The sequence below is a fragment of the Balaenoptera musculus genome, chromosome 1, assembly GCF_009873245.2.
Source record: "Balaenoptera musculus isolate JJ_BM4_2016_0621 chromosome 1, mBalMus1.pri.v3, whole genome shotgun sequence".
Lineage (NCBI taxonomy): Eukaryota > Metazoa > Chordata > Mammalia > Artiodactyla > Balaenopteridae > Balaenoptera > Balaenoptera musculus.
In genome coordinates, this window is record NC_045785.1 from 85,141,413 (window position 1) to 85,165,773 (window position 24,361).

The 24,361-nt window shown below is 33.8% G+C and overlaps 1 protein-coding gene and 1 non-coding gene across 5 annotated transcripts in view; one reads left to right on the forward strand and one right to left on the reverse strand.

Moving 5' to 3' along the window:
- Nucleotides 1–24,361, forward strand: part of PTBP2 (polypyrimidine tract binding protein 2) — an 84,161-nt gene that overhangs the window by 21,753 nt on the left and 38,047 nt on the right. For all 4 annotated transcript variants that reach the window (XM_036846712.1, XM_036846693.1, XM_036846703.1 and 1 more), the window contains exons 4-5: nucleotides 17,832–18,004; nucleotides 18,965–19,108. In XM_036846712.1, coding sequence (XP_036702607.1) covers nucleotides 17,832–18,004; nucleotides 18,965–19,108 — 317 coding nt within the window. The remainder of the gene's footprint in view (nucleotides 1–17,831; nucleotides 18,005–18,964; nucleotides 19,109–24,361) is intronic.
- On the reverse strand, nucleotides 24,087–24,188 carry LOC118887130. Its single transcript, XR_005017896.1, has one exon. It is a non-coding gene; the product is annotated as a U6 spliceosomal RNA (small nuclear RNA).

The following is a 24,361-nucleotide window of genomic DNA, read 5'->3' on the forward strand; positions in this document are numbered from 1 at the left end:
TTTTTTCTTTCATGTTACAAGTTTCCTCACTCTCACTCCTTTTGTACTTTTGTGCTTAGCTTTTATTGTGTCATAAAATATTTTTATTTTAAGTATTTTTTCTTTATCCCACAAATCCTAAAGCCCAAACTGTAAAAAAAAAAAAATACCATAAGATTCAGTTGCATAGCTGTTTTTTTTATGTGCTTTAAATCTTTTTTCTGTGTGGTAACAGTATTTTTAACTCTGGATTGGTTTCCTTTATTTATTTACTTGGAAATATAAAATGATCTATGTAATCTTCATAGTTAGGGTGTTTAAGCTTTATATGTTTGAAACATTACTGGTTGGTTGTTTGTAATGTCTGTCTATAAATAAATATAGACTAATTTTTAGAGCTTAGTTTTATGGCCAGTGGAGCAAATTTGAATCTGATGATGAGTGAATTAGTTTGCCTTATAACCCTACATTTTATATTATTACCTAAAGCCAAAGTTTCTTTTTTCTAAACCCTTTTCTGAATTAGTTGTTTGAGGAATGATATTGGGCAATATAAAGATTGTAAAAGAATGGAAGCATTTTGATTTCCTTCAGGTAGCCATGCTTGTGTATATGTACACCTCAGTGCACATGTACACATCCCTGACAATTAAGTAAAAATTATAATGAAGTATTTTTCAAATATAGTTATAATGATGTTAAGATGAATTTTTCTGCACATCATCATTACTGAGTTTTCCATGTCATGATTACAAAGCAAAATCACTAGGCCATGATTTTGATAGTCAAGGTACCATGTACAAATAATTGAACAAACAGGCTCAAGTGTCTGTATCTCTGCTTTGCCAGTTTCATGTTTTTTGAAGTAGTACATTTAATGATTGATAATGGAAATGTTTTTTAAATTAATATGTAGGGCTATGACAGAGTACTGGTAGCAGCCTTTCCTTCTTTCCATCTTTCCCCAAAATCAAAAACTACAAAACTGAATAAAATATATGGGACACCTGTTGTCTGGAATTGATGAGTAAATAGTACAAGATAATGAAACCTGAGATAAGGGAAACATATGAAGTGAGTCTCATGAATACTTTGGCTTTTCTGCTTTGGGGTACCCTACTGTTGTAGCATATGGAGGTGGAGCTGAAGTAAAGCATGGAGGTCTCACTGTGCTGAAGAGACTAAGATTGGAATTCAAAGCTGCTGAGACATTTGGGATTTATGGAGAAGGATCCTGAAAAAGGAACTTGTCCAGGGGTTTGGGCATAGGTTGGAGGGCAGAATTTGGTGTGGGGATTCTTACTTAATTCAGAATTTTGAATAATGGCTGGGCTGCATATATGCAGGTTGAGACTCTCCTGGTCTATCAGAAATGACCAACTGTGGGTCAGAGCTAGAATGGTGATTCCATAGGTTGTGCAGTGCTCTGAGACATTGGAGTTCTGGGTAGTTAGAATGCGTATGTCTTGCAGATTACTTCAGACATTCTGTTTAGACTGCAAAAAGCTCAGGCCTTAAGAGAAAGGATCATACACTATAGTAAGTGACAGCCGTAAGACTAAGTTAAGAAACTCTGATAGTCCAGCCTGACAAGACATGAAGGAGTCACCAGTAATTGAATTGCCTGCCTAAATAAAACAACATGCCCTAAGGAAGACAACATGATTCAGTCTTCCCACAGCTATCATCCACAGTATCCTGCATACCATCAAATTTTACGAATCTTGTGAAGAAGCATTCAATAAGAATAGACCTCAAAATGACCTTGATATTGGAATTAGCAGACAAGGACTATAAATATTTTTAAAGCTATAAAAGAAAATATTGAAATAATGAACATGGAAGAATGTGTTGAGAAAAGAACTATAAAGAAAGCATATAGAAATGCTCTAATTGAAAAATACAAAATTTGGAATGAAAAAATCACTGGTTGAGACTAACAGCAGTTTGAAGACAACTGAAGAAAGGTTAATGAACTTGAATACAGATTGATAGAAATTACTCAGTCTTCCAGAGAGAGTAAAAGTATATCTTTGGGGCGATCAAGCAGTCTAACATATGTGTAATTGCAGTTTCAGAGAGGGAGTAAAGAGAATGGTACCAAATATTTATGTAATTGAAGCAGTAATAGTTGAAAACTTCTAAAATTTGAAGAAAACTGTCAGGTAGGATAAGTAAAAAACATACCAAGGCACACAATAATCAAAATATTGAAAACTAATAATAAAGAGAAAATCTTATAAGCAAGCAAGAAAAAGATATCTCACGGGAGACTAACATTAAAAGAAAAAAAAAGTTCTTTAGGCTGAATGGAATAGCACTAGACAAAAACTTGGATCTGCAGGAGATAACAAGGAGTACCAGGATTGGTAAATAAATGTGTGAAAATTAAAAAAATCTATCTCTTTTACTCCTTTAAACTTCTTTGAAAGACTGTTTAGGTATACAGAAACCCTTTTAATTATGTGGTTCATTCTGTACATAGATGTTTATATGACAGTGATTAGCACAAAGTGAATATAAATGGAATTTTACAGTTTAAGGTTTTATATTTTACATGAAGTGATAGAGTATTAACTCTTACATAAGAATATACTGGTAAATTAAGGTTGCATATTGAAACAATGTCTTTAAAAAGGTAGAAAGACATATTCAAAAGCAAATAGAAAGTTGGAGGGCTGACTCCTGCTTTTAAAAGTTACTGTAAACCTTACACTAACCAAAACAAAGTCATATTAGCATAAAGAAAGATAAATAGATCAATGGAACAGAATAGAGAGTCTGGAAATAAAGCCACACAGTTATGGACAACTGGTTTTTGACAAAGGCACAAAGGCAATTCAGTGGAGGAAAAAAATAGATTTTTCAGCAAAGGATTCTGTAACAATAGGCTATCCATATGTTACCAACAACAGCAGCAACAAGCTATCGATACTTGGATCTATACTTCATACAAAAATGAGCTCCAAATGGACTTTGATGTAAATGTAGAACCTAAAAATTATAAGACTTCTAGAAGAAAGCATAGTAGAAAATCTTTGTGACCTTGGGTTATGCAGAGATTTCTTTAATGGGGTCATAGATTGACCCCAAAAGCACAATCTATGAAAGAACAAATGGGACTTCATTAGTTTTAAAAACTTACATTATTCAAAAGACATTGTTAAGAGAATGAAAAGATAAGCCATAGAGCGGCAGACATCTTTACAAAGATGGCTGATATATATACATATATATATATAGCTGATAAAGGATTTTTATCCAGAATATATATAAATTCAGACTACGTATATAAACTCTAAAACTCAACAATAATGCAGCAAACAACCCAATTTGATAAATTGGCAAAAGTAATTCAATTGGTCAGCAAAAAAAATATACAGATGGCAAGTAAGCACATGAAAAAGATGTTCAGCATCATTTGTTGTTAGAGAAATGCAAAGTGAGATAACATTACACATCTCTGCAACAGCTAAAATTTAAAAGATTGATCATACTAAGTGTTGGAAAGGATGTGGGGGAACTGTAACACTCATATACTGTTGATGGGAAAGTAAAATTATAGAACTACTTTGGAAAACAATTTAGCTAAACATTTACTGTATGATCCAGCTATTTGTTTCCTAGGTGCTTACCCAAGGAAAATGAAAGCATATACTCATTAAAACTCTCATATGAATGTTCATAGTAGCTTTATTCGTAATATCTAAAATCCAGAACAACCCAAGTGTCCATCAGCAGATGAATATATAAAAAGATAGCTCTTTTGGTATTGAATTCCATTGCATACAGTGAAATACTGCTTGGCCATATAGAGTGACCTATGTTACATGCAGCAGCAGGGATAAATCTCTTAAATAATTATGCTCTGTGAAAGACAGGGAAAAAAAAGAGTATGTCCGGTATGAGTCTATTTATATAAAACTTTAGGAGATGCATATTAAAGCAAATTGGTGGTTGCTTGGAATTTAGAGGTGGGTAGAGCAAGGGAGAGGGTTGTAAAGGGCATAAGGAAATTTGAGGGTGATGGATATGTATATTCCCTTATGCTGAAGGTTTCACAGATGTAAATATATGTCAAAACTTGTTAGATTATAACTTCATAGGCAGCTTATTTTATATGAATTGTACCTCAAATAGATTATTTAAAAAGAAAAGTCCGTAGAGGAATTAAAATGGAATACTATCAAATATAGCAAGAGAAGAACAACAAAACACTGGACAGTTAGAAAATAAAGAGAGAGAGATGTTAAACCCAGTCATAAACGTAAATGTAAATTGGTTAAACTAACATAGTTTATTAGTGCAGTAACCACTAGTTTTGTGAGACTGTGGAGCATGTGGAATGTGACTACTCCTAATTGAGATGTAAATGGGTGTGTGTGTTGTTCAAAGACGTACCAAAAAAATAACGCAAAATAATCTCATTTTTAAAAATACTGATTTAAATGTTGATATGGTAATATTTCAGATATATTGGGTTAAAATATATTATTAAAATTAATTTATTGCCAACTATATGCCAATAATGTGGACAACCTGGAAGAAATGGACAAATTCTTAGAAAAAGTACAACCTTCTGAGACTGAACCAGGAAGAAATAGAAAATATAAACAGACTAGTCATAAGCACTGAAATTGAAACTGTGATTAAAAATCTTCCAACACACAGAAGTCCAGGACCAGATGGCTTCACAGGTGAATTTTATCAAACATTTAGAAAAGAGCTAACACCCATCCTTCTCAAACTCTTCCAAAAAATTGCAGAGGAAGGAACACTCCCAAACTCATTCTATGAGGCCACCATCACCCTGATACCAAAACCAGACAAAGATACTACAAAAAAAGATTACAGACCAATGTAACTGATGAACATAGATGCAAAAATCCTCAACAAAATACTAGCAAATAGAATCCAACAACACATTAAAAGGATCATACACCATGATCAAGTGGGATTTATGCCAGGGATGCAGGGATTCTTCAATATACGCAAATCAATCAATGTGATAAACCATATTACCAAATTGAAGGAGAAAAACCATATGATCATCTCAATAGATGCAGAAAAAGCTTTTGACAAAATTCAACACCATTTATGGTAAAAACTCTCCAGAAAGTTGGCATAGAGGGAACCTAATATAATAAAGGCCATATACCACAAATCCACAGCAAACATCATTCTCAATGGTGAAAAACTGAAAGCGTTTCCTCTAAGATCAGGAACAAGACAAGGATGTCCACTTTCTCCACTATTATTCAACATAGTTTTGGAAGTCCTAGCCACGACAATCAGAGAAGAAAAAGAAACAAAAGGAATCCTTATTGGAAAAGAAGAAGTAAAGCTGTCACTGTTTGCAGATGACATGATACTATACATAGAGAATCCTAAAGATGCCACCAGAAAACTACTAGAGCTAATCAGTGAATTTGGTGAAGTTGCAGGATACAAAATTAAAGCACAGAAATCTCTTGCATTCCTATGCACTAACAAAGAAACATCAGAAAGAGAAATGAAGGAAACAATCCCATTCACCATTGTAACAAAAAGAATAACATACCTAGGAATAAACCTATCTAAGGAGGTAAAAGACCTGTACTTAGAAAACTATAAGACACTGATGAAAGAAATCAAAGATGACAAACAGATGGAGAGATATACCATGTTCTTGGATTAGAAGAATCAATATTGTGAAAATGACTGTACTGCCCAAAGCAATCTACAGATTCAATGCAATCCCTATCAAATTACCAATGCCATTTTTTACAGAACTAGAACAAAAAATCTTAAAATTTCTATGGAGACACAGAAGACCCTGAATAGCCAAAGGAGTCTTGAGGGAACAAAAGGGAGCTGGAGGAATCAGACTCCCTGACTTCAGACTAGACTACAAAGCTACAGTAATCAAGACAATATGGTACTGGCACAAAAACAGAAATATAGATCAATGGAACAAGATAGAAAGCCCAGAGATAAACCCACACACCTATGGTCAGCTAATCTATGACAAAGGAGGCAAGGATATACAGTGGAGAAAAGACAGGCTCTTCAATAAGTGGTGCTGGGAAAACTGGACAGCTGCATGTAAAAGAATGAAATTAGAACACTCCCTAACACCATACACAAAAAAATAAACTCAAAATGGATTAGAGACCTAAATGTAAGGCCGGATGCTATAAAAACTCTTAGAGGAAAACATAGGAAGAACACTCTTTGACATAAATCAAAGCAAAATCTTCTTTGATCCACCTCCTAGAGTAATGGAAATAAAAACCAGAATAAACAAATGGGACCTAATGAAACTTAAAAGCTTTTGCAAAGCAAAGGAAACTACAAACAAGATGAAAAGACAACCCTCAGAATGGGAGAAAATATTTGCAAATGAATCAATGGACAAAGGATTAATCTCCGAAATATGTGAACAGCTTAAGCAGCTCAATATTAGAAAAACAAACAACCCAATCAAAAAATGGACAGAAGACCTAAATAGACATTTCTCCAAAGACGATATACAGATGGCCAAGAGGCACATGAAAAGCTGCTCAGCATCACTAATTATTAGAGAAATGCAAATCAAAGCTACAGTGAGGTATCACCTCACACCAGTTAGAATGGGCATCATCAGAAAATCTACAAACAACAAATGCTGGAGAGGGTGTGGAGAAAAGGGTACCCTCTTGCACTGTTGGTGGGAATGTAAATTGATACAGCCACTATGGAGAACAGTATGGAGGTTCCTTAAAAAACTAAAAACAGAATTACCATATGACCCAGCAATCCCACTACTGGGCGTATATCCAGAGAAAACCATAATTCAGAAAGACACATGCACTGCAGTGTTCACTGCAGCACTATTTTACAATACCAGGTCATGGAAGCAACCTAAGTGCCCATCGACAGACGAATGGATAAAGAAGTTGTGGTACATATATACAATGGTATGTTACTCAGCCATAAAAAGGAATGAAATTGGGTCATTTGTGGAGACGTGGATGGATCTAGAGACTGTCATGCAGAGTGAAGTAAGTCAGGAAGCGAAAAACAAATATCGTATATTAACGCATTTGCAGGGCAGAAATAGAGACACAGATGTAGAGAACAAACGTATGGACAACAAGGGGAGAAAGTGGTGGAGTGGTGGTGGTGGGATGAATTGGGAGATTGGGATTGACATGTATACACTAATATGTATAAAATAGATAACTAATAAGAACCTGAAATTCAAAATTTCAAAAAAAAATAAATTTCACTCCCTTTTACTTTTTGATGTGGTTACTAGAATACTTAAAATTTATGTGGCTTGTAGTATGTTTCTTTTGGACATTCGTAGTCTAAGAAGTCCAATTAAAAGGCAAAGAATATCATACTGGATTAAAAAGTAAGACCTAACTACGCTGTCTACTGCTGTAGTCAGGTTGAAGTATACAGAGACACAAGTTGAAAGTAAAAGGAATGGAAAATAATATTTCATGCAAACAGTAAGCACAAGAAAGTTGATGTGATTGTATTAACATCAGATGAAGTAGAATTCAAGACAAGGAGTATTATCGGGTGTAAAAAGACATATTTCTTAGGGTCGAAAGAGTCAATATATTGGAAAATATAACATTCCTTTATTTGTATATTAGTAATAACAGTTTCAAAGTACATTTTAAAAAATGACAAAATTAAAAGAGAAGCAGTGAAGTCTACAATTTTAAATTTACAATTGGCTATTTTCATATTCCTCATAGTAATCAATAGGACAAATTGATCTTAAAAAAAAATGCGTAGAGGATTTGAACAATGCTGTCAGCTTGGCTTAACTCACATTTACAAGACATCCAATAACTGCAGAATAGCCTTTTAAATGTACATAGGATATTCAACATGATGTTAAAATAACTTACAATAAATTTCAAATGATTGAAGCTCATATAGTACCTGATTGTAGTGGGATTTACAGAAATCTAGGAAATTACCAAGTATTTAGAAATTTACACAATTCTGAAAAGCACATGAATCACAGAAGATATAAAGGGCATATTTTTGAATGAAAATACATCATATTTTAATCATACTTCAAATGAAAATACATCTATATTTTCTTGGAATATAGAGGAAAATATAGAAATATTTTCCCCACACGAAGTGCATGGGGGGAAAATAGTTCTATGCCTATATTAGTACTTATCTACCTACATTGGAAAATATCTGTCGTAGAAAAAAAGAAAGATTTAAAATTTCTGTCAAGAAAGAAAAAGAAAACATGAATTACCAGAATCAGGAATGAAAGTGGAGATATCACTACAGATCCTACACAGGACAAAGACAGTATCACAGGCATTGGAAATGCTGATAAATTCAGCAACTTAAGTGAAATAGACTAACTCCTTTATAAATCTAGTGAACCAAAACTGATATAATAGATTACCTCTATATTATAATATTATAAGTATGGATTACCTTTATCTCTATTATCAAAATTGAATTTTTAATAATAAAAAACATCTTTTCACAGAGATTACTCAGGCATAGGTGATTTCACTCGTAGGTGGTTTTCACTTGTAGGTGGTTTTACTCAGGCATGGGCAGTTTCACTGTTGAATTTTATGAAACTTAAAAGTAAGAAATAATAGCCGTCTTTTAACCTTTTTTAGAAAAAGAGAAGGAGGATACTCCCTAATTCACTTTATGAAGCTACCAAAACCAAAATCTAACAAAGATAATATAAGAAATCAGGATTTCACACTAATATTTTTCATTAACATAAATGTAGACATTCTTAACAGGATATTAGCAAATCACTTTCAGCAGTATGTAAAAGGTAATTCATGATGACTAATTGAGGCTTACCTCTTGATTGTAAGGTTTAACAGTGGAAAAGGAATTCAGTGTAATTTATCACAATAGAATAATGGAGGAAAAAAATGATCATGTTAATATAAGCAGAAAAGGCATTTGACAAAAATACAGCATCCATTCATGATAAAAAGTTCTCAGAAAACTAATAGGTAAAAGACGAACTTCTACAGGGTAGACAAGGGGCATCTACTAAGAGCCTACAATAAATTTCATTCATAATGGTGAAATATTGAATGTTTTCTTCTTTTTTTTTCCACTTTAAATTCAATTTTATTAAGGTATAATTTCCATACAATAAACTGCATCCATTTAAATTGTACAGTCAGATAAGTATTGAAATGTATGCACCCATGAAATCACTGACAGTCAAAATATATATCCATCACACATACTAGGTTCCTCATAGCCCTTTGTAGCCATCCCTTCCTGTTTTATCCCCTTCCCAGGCAATCACTGATCTGTTTTTTGTCACTATTAATTAGTTTGAATTCTCTAGAATTTTGTATAAACAGAACCATGTACTGTGTACTCTTTTGTGTCGTACTGCTTTCACTTCCTTTCCTCTTCACTGCTGAGTAGTGTTTGCATTTTGTTTATTCATTCAGCCATTGATGGACATTTAAGTCATTTCCCTTTGGGGACTATTATGAGTAAAACTGTTAGGAGCAATCATGTTCAAGTCTTTACGTGAACATCCACTGTTACTCCTCTTGAGTAAATGCTGAGGAGTGGAACACCTGTTTTGTATGGTAGGTATATGTTTAATTCTTATGTACATTTAATGCCAAACAGTTTTCAAAAGTGCTTATACCATTTTAACATTCCCACCAGCAGTATATGAGAGTTCCAGTTGCTCAACATCCTCACCTTGGTATTGTCTTTTTAATGTTATCTCTTCTAATGGGTGTGTAAGTAGTACCTCAAGGTTTTAATTTTCGTTTTTATGACTGAGGTTGAGGAACTTTGCTCTTTTTTTCTAATTGATTAATCTAGAGCTTTTGTGTTTCCAGGTAAACTTAAGTAATTACTTAATCAATTTCTTTAAAACAACAGTAACAACAACAAAACCTGCAGGGGTGAATGTTTCCTTCTTAAAATGAGGAATGAAGTAAGGATGTCTGTTTCCACATTTTTCTAGCTTTTGCTTACATTAAGGCGAGTAAAATAAATAAAAAGCATAAAGATCAGAAGGGAAGAAGTAAAACTGTATTATTCACAGTCAACATGATTTTTAAAAGAGAAAACCCAAAGGAATCTAAATGATTTTAGAATGGTTACAGGATACAATTAACCATACAAAGATAATTTTTTTCTGATATTATTAGCAAAGTTTTGGAAAATGGAATTAAAAAAAATCCGTTTATAGAAACATGAGAAAGACAAAATATCAAAGAATAAATTTAACAAAAAATGTGCATGATAACTACATCAATAACTGTAAGGCATGGCAAAGAGAAATTAAAGACCTAAATAAATAGATACACCATGTTCATGAGTAGAAGTCTCAGTGTGTTAAAGATGTCATTTTTCCCCTAATTGGGATGGAATTTATAAATCAGTCAGTCAAGCTGAACAGGCATTTACATTAAAAGTGATGAATTGATCTGAACTATATATGGAAATAAAAAAGGACCTAGAATAACTAAAACCATTTGAAAAAGAAAAAAATGAGTTAGAATACTATTTGATTTCAAGAGTGAAGTAATCACAGCAGTTTAGTATTAGCATGATTAGTGTCACAGAACAGTATTTATAAATAAACTCCTACATTTAAGGTCAATTGATTATTTACAAAGGTCCCTTGGTCATTTAATGGTGAAAGGGGAGTATTTTTAACAAGTGGTGTTAGAACAGTTGGATACACATATTAAAAAAAAAAAATTAGAAACTCAAACCTTACTTCATACCGTACAGAAAAAGATGAATTACATACCTAAACCTAAAATCTAAATATGCAAAGCTTTTAAGAAAAAAATCCTAGAATGTATCCTCAACCTTGGGGTAAATGAAGATTTCTTAGAAAAGGTACAAAAATACAGTAACCATAAAGCATTACTTTACAAACTAGAGTCCATCTAAATGAAAACCTTCTCATCAAACGACATTATTAAGACAGTGAAAAGGCAAGGCACAGGCTGAGAGAAAATATTAATATTCATTCAGATATCAATACATGTCTGACATATATAAATACTTATATCCAGAGTATGTAAAGAATTCTTCCACGTCAAATACAAAGAGACTAATTTTTTAAATGGACAAAAGGAGGTACACGAATGGCTAATAAGCACATGAAAAGATTTATTAGTCATAAGGAAATCACAATTTATAACTAATATGAGATACCACTTCAGACCAACTAGAATCTAGGCTAAAATTAAACAAATCGGTAGTGCCAAATGTTGATGAGGATGTGGAGCGGCTGAAACTATATGCCATTGCTGGTGAGAGTGTAAAATAGTTTGGAACACAGTTTGGCAGTTTCTTATAAAGTTAAACATAAACCCGCCCTATGACCCAGTACTTCCATTTCTAGTTGTGCAAATATGTGTATAAAAAACTATTTATAATGGTCCCAAACTTGAAACAATCTAAATGTCTATCAACAGGAAAATGGATCAAGAAGTTAGTCATACAGTGGATTACTACTCATTAAGAGCAAAAGAATTACTATTAATACATGTAGCAACATGAGTGAATATTAAGAAACAATATATGAAGCAAGAGAAAGAAGCCAGACACAAAAGAGTATATACTATGTGATTACCTTTCTGTAAAGAGCAGATAATTAATTTTCAGTATAGAAACCAAAATAGTCGTTGCTTGTGGGTGTTGGGGATTAATAAGTATTAGGACATTTTCTGGGGTGATGGACATGTTCTTTGTCAATGAACAAAGTTGTAAAATAAATACAAAATTTATTTGAAATAGTAGACTACCTGTGGAAACCCATCAACTACTTGTAGAGTTCTGTCTTTCTGCAATGTGGAATGTGAGAAGGGGAATGACTAAAAAAGTCCTGGTGGGCAGGGGTCTGGATATAGGATTTGATTTGTTGTACTAAGGAGATTGGACTTCACGATATTTACACTTAGACAGGATTTTTGTTCCATTTGCATTTTTTAGGGGGCAGAGGGGGGTTACTACTGTACATAGGACAGTTTAAAACTTTAGAATAATCTGCTTTAGAGACACCGAGGTCCTGAATTTTAGAGTCTCCGAAGTAGAATATGGAGAGAAGGATATATGAAGAAATTAGACAATTTCTGAGTTATTTGGAAGTAGACTTTGGTAGAAGTATTAAGAGTTTTGGCCTAGAATCACTGGGTTGATGGATAGTAGTTCCATTAACAAAGGGAGCAAAGTAGAGAAAGTGATTTGTTTTTGTTGAAAAGAAAGAACAATCTGTTACTGTTATCCTTTTTTTTTAAGTATGTTTAGGAATGATAATGTACTTTGTGACTAAAGAATGAATCAAGTGTTTTTGTAGTGATGGAGTAAAATTTCTTAAAGCCTGTTTCAACATAAGTTTATATAGATTCAATTTATTTTACCTTTTTGAACAAAGGAAACATTGAGTTTTTAAGTTTCTCTGTGGTTTTCCTAACATAGAAAGATGAGAGTCTGTATGTTCAAACAGACCCCAATTTGAATAATAAGACCTTTAAAAACCAGTGACTATACTTACCTGGAAAAATATGCAGTTGTCATCCAGATGTCTCAAAAAGGGACTTTTACAGACAATATTACAAGGACATTTTTATCATTATCAGATACAAAACAGAATTTCATTCTTACATTCCAGCTTTTCCCAAAATGTTTCTTCTAGTTGACTTCACTAGAATTCTGTTTCCAACAGCATCTATCTCAACAGCCTTTCCCTGTCGAGACTTCTTTCTCTACACGTATATTTGTGTCAAAGAAAAAAAGAATTTTAGAAGTGAGAAAAGTTAATGTTATTAGAAACTTAGTCTTGGGGAAATAATCTTATTCAAAACTATTTTGTAATAAACTAGTTCCTTCTTTAGAAGTGTAACATTTCAAAGACACAGCTAGCTCTAACTAGTATTGGAATTGGATTTTATTGGAAGGAATTTGTAACTCTTTGGAAGTGGGGAGGAGGCTTGACAATTGTAAGATATGGTCTCTCCTGAGTCCATTTTTTTATAGGTGTGGAAGTGGAATACCTCTTTAAGTTAGGTATACATGTTTCTGCCAGTGCTGCTGCTGTTCTTTAATATCAGTATTTATTATTGCTGAAAGTATGACTTTTTCTCTGTGTGAAAGAACTGAAATCATTTTATAGATTCTGTTACATGTTATTCAGAATTCTCTTAGATTTCCAATTAATTTTTACATACAGACATTTTTGATATGTTATTTCATCTTTTTGTAATACTTTGAGACTATTCTAGCACGTTGTTTCAGTTTGAATGTTTATGAGGGTCCTAACAGCATGTCCTCTTTCTTGCATAGAAGTGTAGAGGTAACGTGAGCCTTCCTCTAATTTAGTGTAGCCTTCTATATTTTTCCAGCTCATGCATAAGTTACTTTTGGCAACTAGGCTATGCAGCTACTCAGAAATGCAGAGTTACAGGCAGCTTTTACAGTAAACCTAGTAAGATTTTTTTTTTGTGCGGTGACTGTTGGAGTTAACTAAAGCTAGTAGAATAACAGAAGTATTCTCTACCTGTATATACCTACATTTCTGGTTTAACTGTTCTTTGAAATTTGTTTTCCCATATAGAATGCAAAGAGTATGAGCATTCATTTTTCTTAGATTAACTTTATTTTATTTTTTTGTTTTTCTAAAGCCAGCAGCTTGTATAACACTGTGCTTTGCCCTGAAGTCTAACTAAAACTGCTTGAGAGTAAAACTGCTTTGCCTCTCAGTTATATTTCGATAAAGGAAGTTACGAGTGCTTTTTATAAATGCTTGAGTCTGGAAGACTTGGAGAATGAGAATGTACTTATATTTTATTAAATAAGTTTTCACTGGACAGATGAAGTAAAAAGTTTTGAGATGATGCACTTCAAGTTGGTATATACAGTTGAAAGTATAGAACTAGAAGTATTGGTGAATGAGTGGGACTAAAATAATAGACTCATAAAATAGAAGTTGATTTTTGAAACCCCTTACTGGAGTGTCTGTATGAGCAAGTAAAGATGGGAACGACTTAAGACCAGAACAGATTGGGGCAGTCCAACCATTTTGGGACGTAAATGAGTTAGCAGAGGGGTCGAAGCAGGTATCAAATGAGTCAGGGAAGTAAGGAAACTAGAAGTAAGTTATTAAGGAAGCTGTGAGAACAGAGAGATTTGGTAAGGTTGAGAGGGCTCACAGCTCTTCCGCCACAGGTGGATTTAACAAATTACCCAGGATCTTGGTGAGACCGTTTTGTGTGAAAACTACAGGTAAAAGCCAGTAGAAGAAAAAAGTCAAAGAGAAAAGAGATGGACTAGGACTGTTCAGAAGTGAAGATGTTCACTTTAGAACTGAGGTAGAAAACTTTTAAGTTTATATTGGAATGTTCAGTTAGAAACAGTTTCTATGTCCTGTTTTGAATTTGTGAGTAGAAGAACATCCTCCATAAGCCAGAGGCTTTTTTAAGAAGACATATATGGAAAATAGTATAAAGATTTCTACAGTCTATATGCAGCTTACATGCATGAGTAAAATCATCTTCATAAGATCATCTGTTGTTGAAAAAACAGTCTTTAAAATTCTTTAGTTTTACATACCTAAACCAAAGTTTCTGTCTGGAATTACCTGGGAAGTGTAAGGGAAAGGATTGTGGAAAGAAGTCCAAATTATAGTACTTTGTCTTCTGAAGAATCATAGATCTGTAACCCAGAGAGACCCCATCTTCCTTACTTCTCTAATAGGGTCATAAATGGCCTACATGTTTCATAAGTTGAGGCCACACTTTGATTTATTTATTTATTTTTGGCTGCGTTGGATCTTCATTGCTGCACGTGGGCTTTCTCTAGTTGCGGCGAGCAGGGGCTACTCTTTGTTGCAGTACACAGGCTTCTCATTGGACGGCTTCTCTTTTTGTGGAGCATGGGCTCTAGGTGCACGGGCTTCAGTAGCTGTGGCATGTGGGCTCAGTAGTTGTGGCTCGCGAGCTCTAGTGTGCAGGTTCAGTAGTTGTGACGCAAGGCTTAGCTGCTCTGTGGCATGTGGGATCTCCCGGACCAGGGCTCGAACCCGTGTCCCCTGCATTGGCAGGCGGATTCTAAACCACTGCGCCACCAGGGAAGCCCCAAGGCCACACATTTAGCGTCCTTTCTCTTTTCCAGGGTTGGGGTATTTTTATATATGAAAGTCAGCTTAGTTATATTTAAAGAAATCATCATTTCTCAATTTTACATTCTCATAGTATCATTATTTAAAATTGAGACTTTCATAATATTTAGCACTAAAATATGAATATCTAATAGCCACCCTTTCTGAAGCTATTAACTGAGAGGAGTATCAAGTAGTGTAAAGACAGAGTGTAAATGTTGTTAGTTACATGGTATTTGGCAGAAAAGAACAGATCTTCTCTAGGCCATTATATATTACCTGAAGTTTGTCTTTAGGGTCCTCCTGTAGTAGTGGGTTGAGACTACAGACTATGGAGTCATACTGCTGAGTTTTAATCCTTTTCCTGCCATTTCCTGTCTTTACCACTTAGTAACTCTGACCTTGGGCAGCTTAAGTACCTCTCATTTATAAATGGGATTGATGGGTTATAATAGCAGTCTTAAGAGTTGTAAAGTGCCTGGCATGTAGGTTACTGTCAGTGAATGTTAAATATCAATGCAAGGGAAAAGTACCTTCTTTTCTATAAATATGAAACAAACAAACAAGTTATTTATCTTCTTCTTTAACTGTGAAAACTGTCCCAGCTACCTTTTTACTCAGTTGTTTTACTCACCATCCACTGTCAAGAAATCATCCAACACAAATTCAAAACAATAAACTCTTCTATTCTTTTAATAATAGGTTTAGGCAGGTTTTTGCCTTTTGGGAATCATATTCTAAGAATCATTTGAAAAGGGAAGCGTTTTTTTCTCCCTATATGTGTAGTGATGGGTAGTATCTTTATTGTGATTTTTTTTTTCTTGCCTTTTTCCCTAAAGGAAAAACAAATTTGCTGTTTGAGTTTCCTGATATCATAACCTATAACTCATGGGACTATAGGTTGGACTGTGAAGTATTTGTTCTTGTTATTCAAACAAATGAATGAACAAGAACACAATCTGTCAGATTGCTTTGCCAAGAAAAGGCCTTAGAAGAATATGCATTTGTATGTCAATTATATGTTTTAAGGTATATGTGTATTTTTTGATTCCCTGCTTTAACTTAAAGTATCATTTAACAGACCCAATGATGATTTTGTTAAAATAAGATGCCGCAAAATAGGAAATTCAGCCTGTTTCTGATAGGTTCAGGTGCCTGTGCACATACATGTTTTCCTTACTTATGGAAGGAAGTGTGGAGAGCTTTTTGTAGTTCTTATTTTTGGAATGATGAAGAGCTAACCAGCAAGATTTTTCTGGTAATATATTCAGAAGCCAGAGCTTACTACTCTTCTGTACAGAGTCAACTTAGGGGAATTTTTAAATGCATTGGCTGTTCGTTGATGTATATAAACTTGAGTGAAACTGTTAAACTATGACTTAATTGACACTTTAAGTTATACTTACCAGGTGAATTCACATATTATCTCTGATCATCCAGTAAAATCACTACCACATCACCCTCTTCCAGTCCTCTGCTAAGTCACTTGTAATCACATTACTGTGCTTTACTTTCTCCATAGCACTTAATCACTATAATAAATTATCTGGTTCATGTACTGGGTAGTACATCTCTCCCACTAGACTACAGGAGAGCATCAGGGATCTTACTGCTTACTGTTCACTGCTGTACCCCCAGAACCTAAAAAAGTGCCAGACATATTCTTGACACTCAAGAATATGTTTAAATAATTATGTTAATTATTAAATAATAATTATTAAATAAATATGTTAAATAATGTTTAAAGAATTAATGTTTGAATAAATTTTGAAGGCACTTAGAAGATCCCGATGATCTTAGAATTTTACAGATAGTATTGAATGTTTTCTGGGGGTGTACTGTAAAGTACCAAAAATTGTATCAAAATGGAGTATACATGCATATTTCTCACTGTGTAAGGATTCTTCAGGTTAGTTAGAGTCTCAGAAATATCCTTGAGTTCTTAGAAGATTAAGAACCACCAAAACACCTATTTTATTGCACCTTTAGTAAGTTTGGTTTTTGTTTTGTTTTTTGTTTATTTTTTGTGTTTTGGTAAAGCTTTGGAATAAAAGCAGGCAACTAATTTGTTGTTTAAAATATATCACTTTAAAGCTCAGAGTAACAGAATAAGATAATCAAGTCCATGAGTGATTTATAGTAGATTTTGATAGTGACAAAACATTTAGGTAGAGGAATGTGACCCGTAGTGTGGATTGACTGCATAATAATTTTTACAGCATTGCCTTCTTTGATTCCATTTTTTAGCACATTTTTCAAATTGAACAATTTAGAATTTCTCAGGTAAAATTATAATCTAATTTTTGGTAAGTCAAAATTTTCACTTTTTTGTATTTTCCTTAGTCTTAGACTAAGTCTTAGACTCCTTATTAGTCTCTAATAAGACGATTGAATTGTAAGATAATTGTGTTCTATAGCCATTGACCCTTTCTTTATGAAATTGCATCTTAATGTTTTTGATTATCACTTGCTACTCTTTATATATGCTATCCAGAAATATATTTACCCAATAGTAATCTTAATTGATGATTTCATTTAGTAGTAATTGGTGGATATGATTTTCTCTGTTACTTTGCAAACCTGGTTTTTGAATTTTTAGGAAGTATCCCAAGTATGCTCAGCTCTGTTTTTAAGTTCTTTATTAAAGTTTGTTTTGTGATTTTTTTATGCAAATAAGGAAAATCAATATACTAAAGACTGTTTCTTTAATGTCTTTCAGCCAATGGTAATGATAGTAAAAAATTTAAAGGAGAAGATAAAATGGATGGTGCTCCTTCTCGTGTACTTCATATTCGAAAATTACCGGGTGAAGTGACAGAAACTGAAGTTATTGCTTTAGGCTTACCTTTTGGTAAGGTGACCAACATCCTTATGCTGAAAGGAAAAAATCAGGTATATTTCTTTCAGGACTTACAAAATGTTAAGCCCCAGCTATGCAGCAGGTGTGAATTAGCTGTCGCCTGATGAAAGGATGGTATATAGTAGGTTACTTTTCTTAAAGAACATGACAGAAGTCTTACTCTGACTTTTCCTTGTAGCTGTGTTTGGGAAGCTAATGCTAGGGAGCTAAAAGGAATAAGTCACCGTAGTTTTCAAATTTTGCCTTTTAAATTCCCTTTAAGACTCTAATTGAACTATTGGTCAATGAGATTGTGGGAAATACAGATGAAATACTTCTTTTATTGTGGCTTTGCTCTTTGTAATATCGGAAATCAGTAAGGACACTAGCAGCATCTTATCCTTTAGGCTTATCCCAGGGAAATATTTATCTGATAACATTAGAAAAAGATAGTCATTAGTCCCAGGTATTCTATATTGAATAGTTATACCTGTGGCAGTAGGGTCCAGGTATATTAAAAATCAAATTTTGTTTTGAAGTTTCTAATGATACCATTTAGAAGAATTTAGAGAAATTTAATGTTCTCTTAAATATAGTTAATATCACTAATAATATGACATTTAATTTTTTTCTTTGTTAAATTGTAAATGCTTTTAAAATGACTTGGAGTTCTCTTATGTTTCCTAGGTTAGGAGTGGTAAAATTCTGGTGCTGGAAAATGTTTAGATTTTATTTTCTCTAGCCTTTGTTGGAGTGGGTACATTTGTAGTGTATGGAAAATCAGAGGTGGAAGTACTTTATATTCTAAGAGCTTTCTTCTGAGTTTAGCTTTAATTGTATCTCTAAACTTCAGTAAGGGATTTCTAATTCTACCTACTAGAGCATCTAAATGTAACTTGAAAGGTTATATTCTAGATACTGATTTTTCTAATGAGCCAAATAGATTACACAGATATTGAAGTTTATTTGAATTTGATTCATAATATTAAGATTTTTGCTATTTAAATTTTCAGGCATTTTTGGAACTAGCAACAGAGGAAGCAGCTATTACTATGGTTAATTACTATTCTGCTGTGACACCTCACCTTCGTAACCAACCAATTTATATTCAGTACTCCAATCACAAAGAACTAAAAACAGATAATACATTGAACCAAGTGAGTATGTGTAGGTACATAAATAAAATGGCCTAGAACCTATTAAGAATATCATAAACATATTAGCAGAAAAAAATTTTTTTAACCATTCAGAAGATTTTTCTATGAGCATTTTCTTGTTTTTTGTTTTTTGGTTTTTTTGTGGTGTTTTCTTGTAGCATATTAAAGTATTAACCATTATGTTAATTTACAGAAAGTATGTGTGGTCTATTATTTTCATATTTTAAATTAATACTGGATAAATTAGTTAAATAGCATTTTTTCAGTGCTTTTAAGGTTCTGGTCAAAGTGTTCTTTTTCTTTGTGCAAATTAAAGTTTTTGTATAGAAACTGTCTGAGGTAGGACTTAAGCATAAACTGTTTATGCAACTCTGCTGCTTAGACTTCAGTGTACGAAGTTCAGTCCCTTTGGTTATTTGACTTTTTTTTTTTTTTTAATTTATTTATTTTTATTTATTTATTTTTGGCTGTGTTGGGTCTTCGTTTCTGTGCGAGGGCTTTCTCTAGTTGTGGCAAGCGGGGGCCACTCCTCATCGCGGTGCGCGGGCCTCTCACTGTCGCGGCCTCTCTTGCTGCGGAGCACAGGCTCCAGACGCGCAGGCTCAGTAATTGTGGCTCACGGGCCCAGCTGCTCCGCGGCATGTGGGATCTTCCCAGACCAGGGCTCGAACCCGTGCCCCCTTCATTGGCAGGCAGACTCTCAACCACTGCGCCACCAGGGAAGCCCTATTTGACTTTTTATAGGTCTTAATTATGGAAAAACTCCTATTGAGGATCTGTTAATGGTTTTCCTGGGGGAAAAATGTAACAATTGAGAATATATGAATGTGTTGATCTTTTAAAAATGTGATGTAGAAGATATTAATTATCTAAAATTATTTATTTAGAAAAAGTGTAAGAATGGTTTTAGATCTAAATACATAGGATTGCAATAAAAACTGGTCTAAAAATTTCAGCTCTTCAAATGTAGTTTTTAGCTAATTATATCTGTTTTAGTAAAATCTAAACTGTGGCTCTTATCAAAAATTAAATGGAAAACAATTCCTCATAGATTTTAACCTTTGTAAAAAATAATTTAAGATCATTTTGATAGTTCATGAAAAATAAGCTTGTAAAACTTTTTGCCTAAGAGATAAGGCTAAAATTTTCAGTTGTTTTTTTAATTTGATAATTTTCATTTCTTTTGAACCAGAAGTTGTACTTCTCAGAATTGATTATGAGGAAATATGCCACAAGAAAATATCTATTCTCTATTCTTTTTACTTAGAGTTTAAAATGGCATTTAATATCCCAATTTTATTTTACATGTTAGTATTTTCAGTAATTAGTGAATGCATTCTCATTTAAAAAGATTCAAATGAAAATGATGTGGAAAGAATAAAGATAAGGCATCTATAGATAGATATATATATGTAGGGGAGGGGGATTTGTAATTTCAAATAGGATAACCAGTGGAAGCCCAACCAACAAGTGACATTTGAGTGACAAACTTCAAAGTGATTAGAGAATAAGGCACTTACTGCAGTCTTGGTTATATTCCAGACATAGGGAGCAGTCAGTGCAATGTTCCTTATGTTGAAAAAAATTTTTTTGACAGCCATATTTTTGATTTTCAAAAGTTCTTCTTCTTTGATACCCTTTTTACCTTGCAATTGGTCATTCTTTACAGTTACTAATTAATGGTATTTTAAAATATTTGACTGTATCTTTTACTTTCTTTAGTATTAGCTGTTATGTTTATCTTGTTCTCTCCATTCTTCTCTTCCTCCCACCCACCCTCATTGTCTGTTTATATTTCAGAATGGACAATTTAGGTTTTATTGGACTTGCATGCTTTCCTCTAGAGTAAGGTAATGAGGACTTGGATTCTAACCTGGGATCCCCCCAAATGCCAGAGGTCTTTATTCTTGGCCTTCAAAACTCCTTTTAGAGTCTCTGTTCTTTTAAGGGAGTGTTTAGTTGTTGTTGCTTTTGTTTTTATTATTTAATTATAAGTTGGTTGATGGTGAGGAGGAGGAGGATATTTGTTAGCCATACGTTCTGTTAGCCCTTTTATTTTCACGTTCTCCTCCCTCCTGTGTACCTTCCAGTTTCTAATTTGATTCCTATGGCTGCTACCAGTGCAAACCCTGTTTGCTATGTGTTCACTGTGTCTTCTGTCCATGCATTTTCTGAGTTCTGGGAATTTGATCAAACTATTCTGAGCTAGTGATTACCTTCTCTCTGCAGTATCTGCATTTATTCCATTTTGTACTTATTTATAGTCATTTTAATAGTGTTTTCTAATAGAAGAGAGACAAATGAATGTGTGTGTCAATCATGAATTCTTCCATAACCTTTCATCAAATCAGTAAGTCCTGTGAATTCACTCTTTTCAATATCTGCCCAGTTTTCTTCTTTCTTGCTACTTCATTTGCTCAGACACAATCATCTCTTGGCTATATTACCTAATAGCTTTCTTTTACTATCTTTCTTCATTTTCATCTTCAATTCTTTCTCCCTAGTACAGCTGCGCGTGTGTGTGTGTATGAGTGTATCTCTTTCTAAAATGCCAAATCTGACTAAGTTACTCCCCTACAGCAAATCCTTTTCATGCTCAGGGTAAAGGCCCTTTCTGAGATGAGTACTGTTTCTGTCTTACGGCTACTCCCACCCTATTTTCCTGTGCTTCTATCCCAGTAGTAAGTGTAGCGCCTATAACCTGGCATGCTTTCTCTTATTTTGTCTTTGGAGGCCATTGTGTTTCTGTGCTGTCCCTTTTACCTGGAATATTGTGGCCTGCCTGCCTTTGCACCACCTTTCCATCCCTTACTTCACATGGCCACTTGTTAGACATCTTCAGGTTTCCCATTAGTTAGTTTCCTTGAAAGCCATCCTCTGATCCACAGAGTGGATTAGGTTTGGATTAAGAACCCTTAATACAAATGAAGCTCACAGTGAGATACTGCCATGTATACCATACTGGATAAAATTAAGACCGGTAGTACCAAGTATTGGAACAATGTAGAGAAGCTTGAACTTCCGTAAATAAGTGATGAGAATGTAAATTGGTAGAATCATTTTTAAAACCTTGAAATATCTACCAAAGCTGAGCATATACATATTCTTTGACGTAGTAATTTTTACTAGTCACGTATCTGAGAAAATACATACATATGTGCATGAAAAGATACGTATAAGAAAGTTCATGGCACACTGTATGTAATAGCCCAGAGCTGGAAATGATCCACACGTTCAGCAGCTGTAGAATGTGTTGTGGTATATTTATTCGTTGGAATACTGACTGGCAAAAAGAATGAACAAGCTACTGGTGCCTCTAGAAATTGGATGAACATCATAAAAATTACGTTTATTGGAAGAAGCCAGATCAAAGTAGAACACATACTATATGGTTCCATTTATATAACTGGGAGAAAGCATGTGTGTGGCTTCTGGAGTGTTGGTAATGTTCTGTTTTTTATGTAGATAGTCCTTTCACAGATATGTTCTATTTGTGAAGTTTTATTGAGGTGTATATACTTATGATTTGTGTCCTTTTATGTGTATATGATTGTTTCAATATGAAGTTTAATTAAAATCTAGGTTGGCAAGCCAACTCTGCTCCATGAATTTTTTTTAAAAACGTATGAAGAGGCTTCCCTGGTGGCGCAGTGGTTAAGAATCCGCCTGCCAGTGCAGGAGACACGGGTTCGAGCCCTGGTCCAGGAAGATCCCACATGCTGCAGAGCAACTAAGCCCGTGCACCACACTACTGAGCCTGCTCTCTAGAGCCTGCAAACCACAACTACTGAGCCCACATGCCACAACTACTGAAACCCACGCGCCTAGAGCCCGTGCTCTGCAACAAGAGAAGCCACCGCAATGAGAAGCCTGCGCACCGCAACGAAGAGTAGCCCGTACTCGCCACAACTAGAGAAAGCCCGCACACAGCAACGAAGACGCAATGCAGCCAAAAATAAATAAATAAATAAGTAAATTTATTTATTTTAAAAAAATGGGGGAGGGAGATGCAAGAGGGAGGAGATGTGGGGATATATGTATAGCTGATTCACTTTGTTATAAATCAGAAACTAACACACCATTGTAAAGCAATTATACTCCAATAAAGATGTTAAAAAAAAAAAGCTACACATAAATGAGACAAAAAAAAATGTATGATGTTACTTGTTAATGATAATAGAGAATGTAATTGTTAAAGTGAAAAAGGAAGATGGAGAACAGTGAATAGTATGGGAAAGAAAAGTATGCAGTAGATGAGTACTTAACATGTTTGTATGGCGTACATATATACATATATGCTTGTGTATGTAGGGAAAGCAGACAGGGTAACTGGGTTGCAGAGGAACCTTAACTTTTTAATACTGTTTGGATAGTACACCATGATCATGTGATTCCTATTTTAAGAAGACGTTCCATTGTTTAAAATAGCAGATGTTAGAGTTGTTCTAAGTTGTGATATTTCCATGCTTATTTTAATAAATGTATATAAAGACATGTTCACTAATGAAGAAAGTGAACAGTGAGCTACTTGCAGTGAGCTACTTAAAATACTTTAGTTAAATATATATTGGGTTAAATATGTTCAGATGTTTAAATTAACAAACATTGTTCTAGAAATCTTTTTATCCCTCTTTTTTTATAACTATTCTTTATAGTAGTATAAATGTGCCCATTGTATTAAATATTTATTGTATGTTTCAAAATGTTGGATTTGAATTAACAAGTCACTTTAACATAAATTTATAGGTCATATTTTACTTAATTAGCATTTAGATGATGAAGTTTGACTAGATGAGTGTGTGATCTCTTTGAGTACCAAGCTATATGATTTCCTGGTTATATAATATTTCAGTGAAATGACCATCCTCCCACCTTTATTGAGATATAATTCACATACACATTGTTTGAGTTTTAAGGTGATGTGATATATTTATATTTTGCAAAATGATTACCACCACCACATTAGTTAATAGGTCCAGAAAAAATGTGACACTTCATGATTTTGAGGTCATATTTGCATAGGGCCATGCTAATCTCTGTGTTGTTCCAATTTTAGTATATGTGCTGCTGAAGGGAACACTGATCATTCCTTATTATCATAAGTGTTCTCATTCTTTTGTGTCCACCTTCCTTTTCATTCATCACTGTGCTCTGTTTATATTCCTGTTATCTGCCAATACAACTTTTTCAAACTATAAAGCAGTGTAGAGGTATTTGTCATTATTATATCTAACAGTTATTTGCCTTTATATA